Source organism: Empidonax traillii, unplaced genomic scaffold, assembly GCF_003031625.1.
Source record: "Empidonax traillii isolate 1590-97213 ecotype Southwest subspecies unplaced genomic scaffold, ASM303162v1 scaffold4709:size9306, whole genome shotgun sequence".
NCBI lineage: Eukaryota > Metazoa > Chordata > Aves > Passeriformes > Tyrannidae > Empidonax > Empidonax traillii.
Window position 1 is genome coordinate 1 of NW_020959902.1, and position 557 is coordinate 557.

The window sequence follows — 557 nt, forward strand, 5'->3', positions numbered from 1 at the left end:
CATCTCGGGGCTGATCTACGAGGAGACCCGCGGCGTGCTGAAGGTGTTCCTGGAGAACGTGATCCGCGACGCCGTCACCTACACCGAGCACGCCAAGAGGAAGACGGTGACTGCCATGGACGTGGTCTACGCCCTCAAGCGCCAGGGACGCACCCTCTACGGCTTCGGCGGCTAAAATCTTTCGCTCCCGGATCACCTCAAGAAACGAACCCAAAGGCTCTTTTAAGAGCCACCCACTTTTTCCCTAAAGAGAGCTGTGTTGCTTTGTATTTCTGTTCCAGCTTTATACGCCTTTCCCTTCCCATGTTCCCCTTTCGGTAACCCCTCTTTTTTCGTGTCGGCCTGCAGCTTCTCGGCGGCTTTACTAAACGAATAAAGTCATCTACACCCTCTTCCCCCCCCTGAAAATAATCCCCTTGTTTCCTCGTACGCGGTGTGTTTGTCGGACACGGCAGGGTTTGTGGAGGGGGCTCTTAAACACCTTTCAGCGCGCCCTAGCTCAGGCCCGTGTCCAGCGCCGATCGGGTTAAGCGCCCGCCCGCGCCATTTCCAAAAGC

At 56.6% G+C, this 557-nt stretch overlaps 1 protein-coding gene across 1 annotated transcript; it reads left to right on the forward strand.

Annotated features, from left to right (window-relative positions):
- Positions 1-3: 3 nt before the first annotated feature.
- LOC114072972 (histone H4-like) lies at positions 4-239 on the forward strand (the record flags this gene model as incomplete). The annotated part of the gene is made up of 1 exon (XM_027910781.1): positions 4-239. A coding segment is annotated over one exon (172 nt), but the record flags the coding sequence as incomplete, so codon positions are not given.
- Between the last annotated feature and the right edge of the window lie 318 nt (positions 240-557).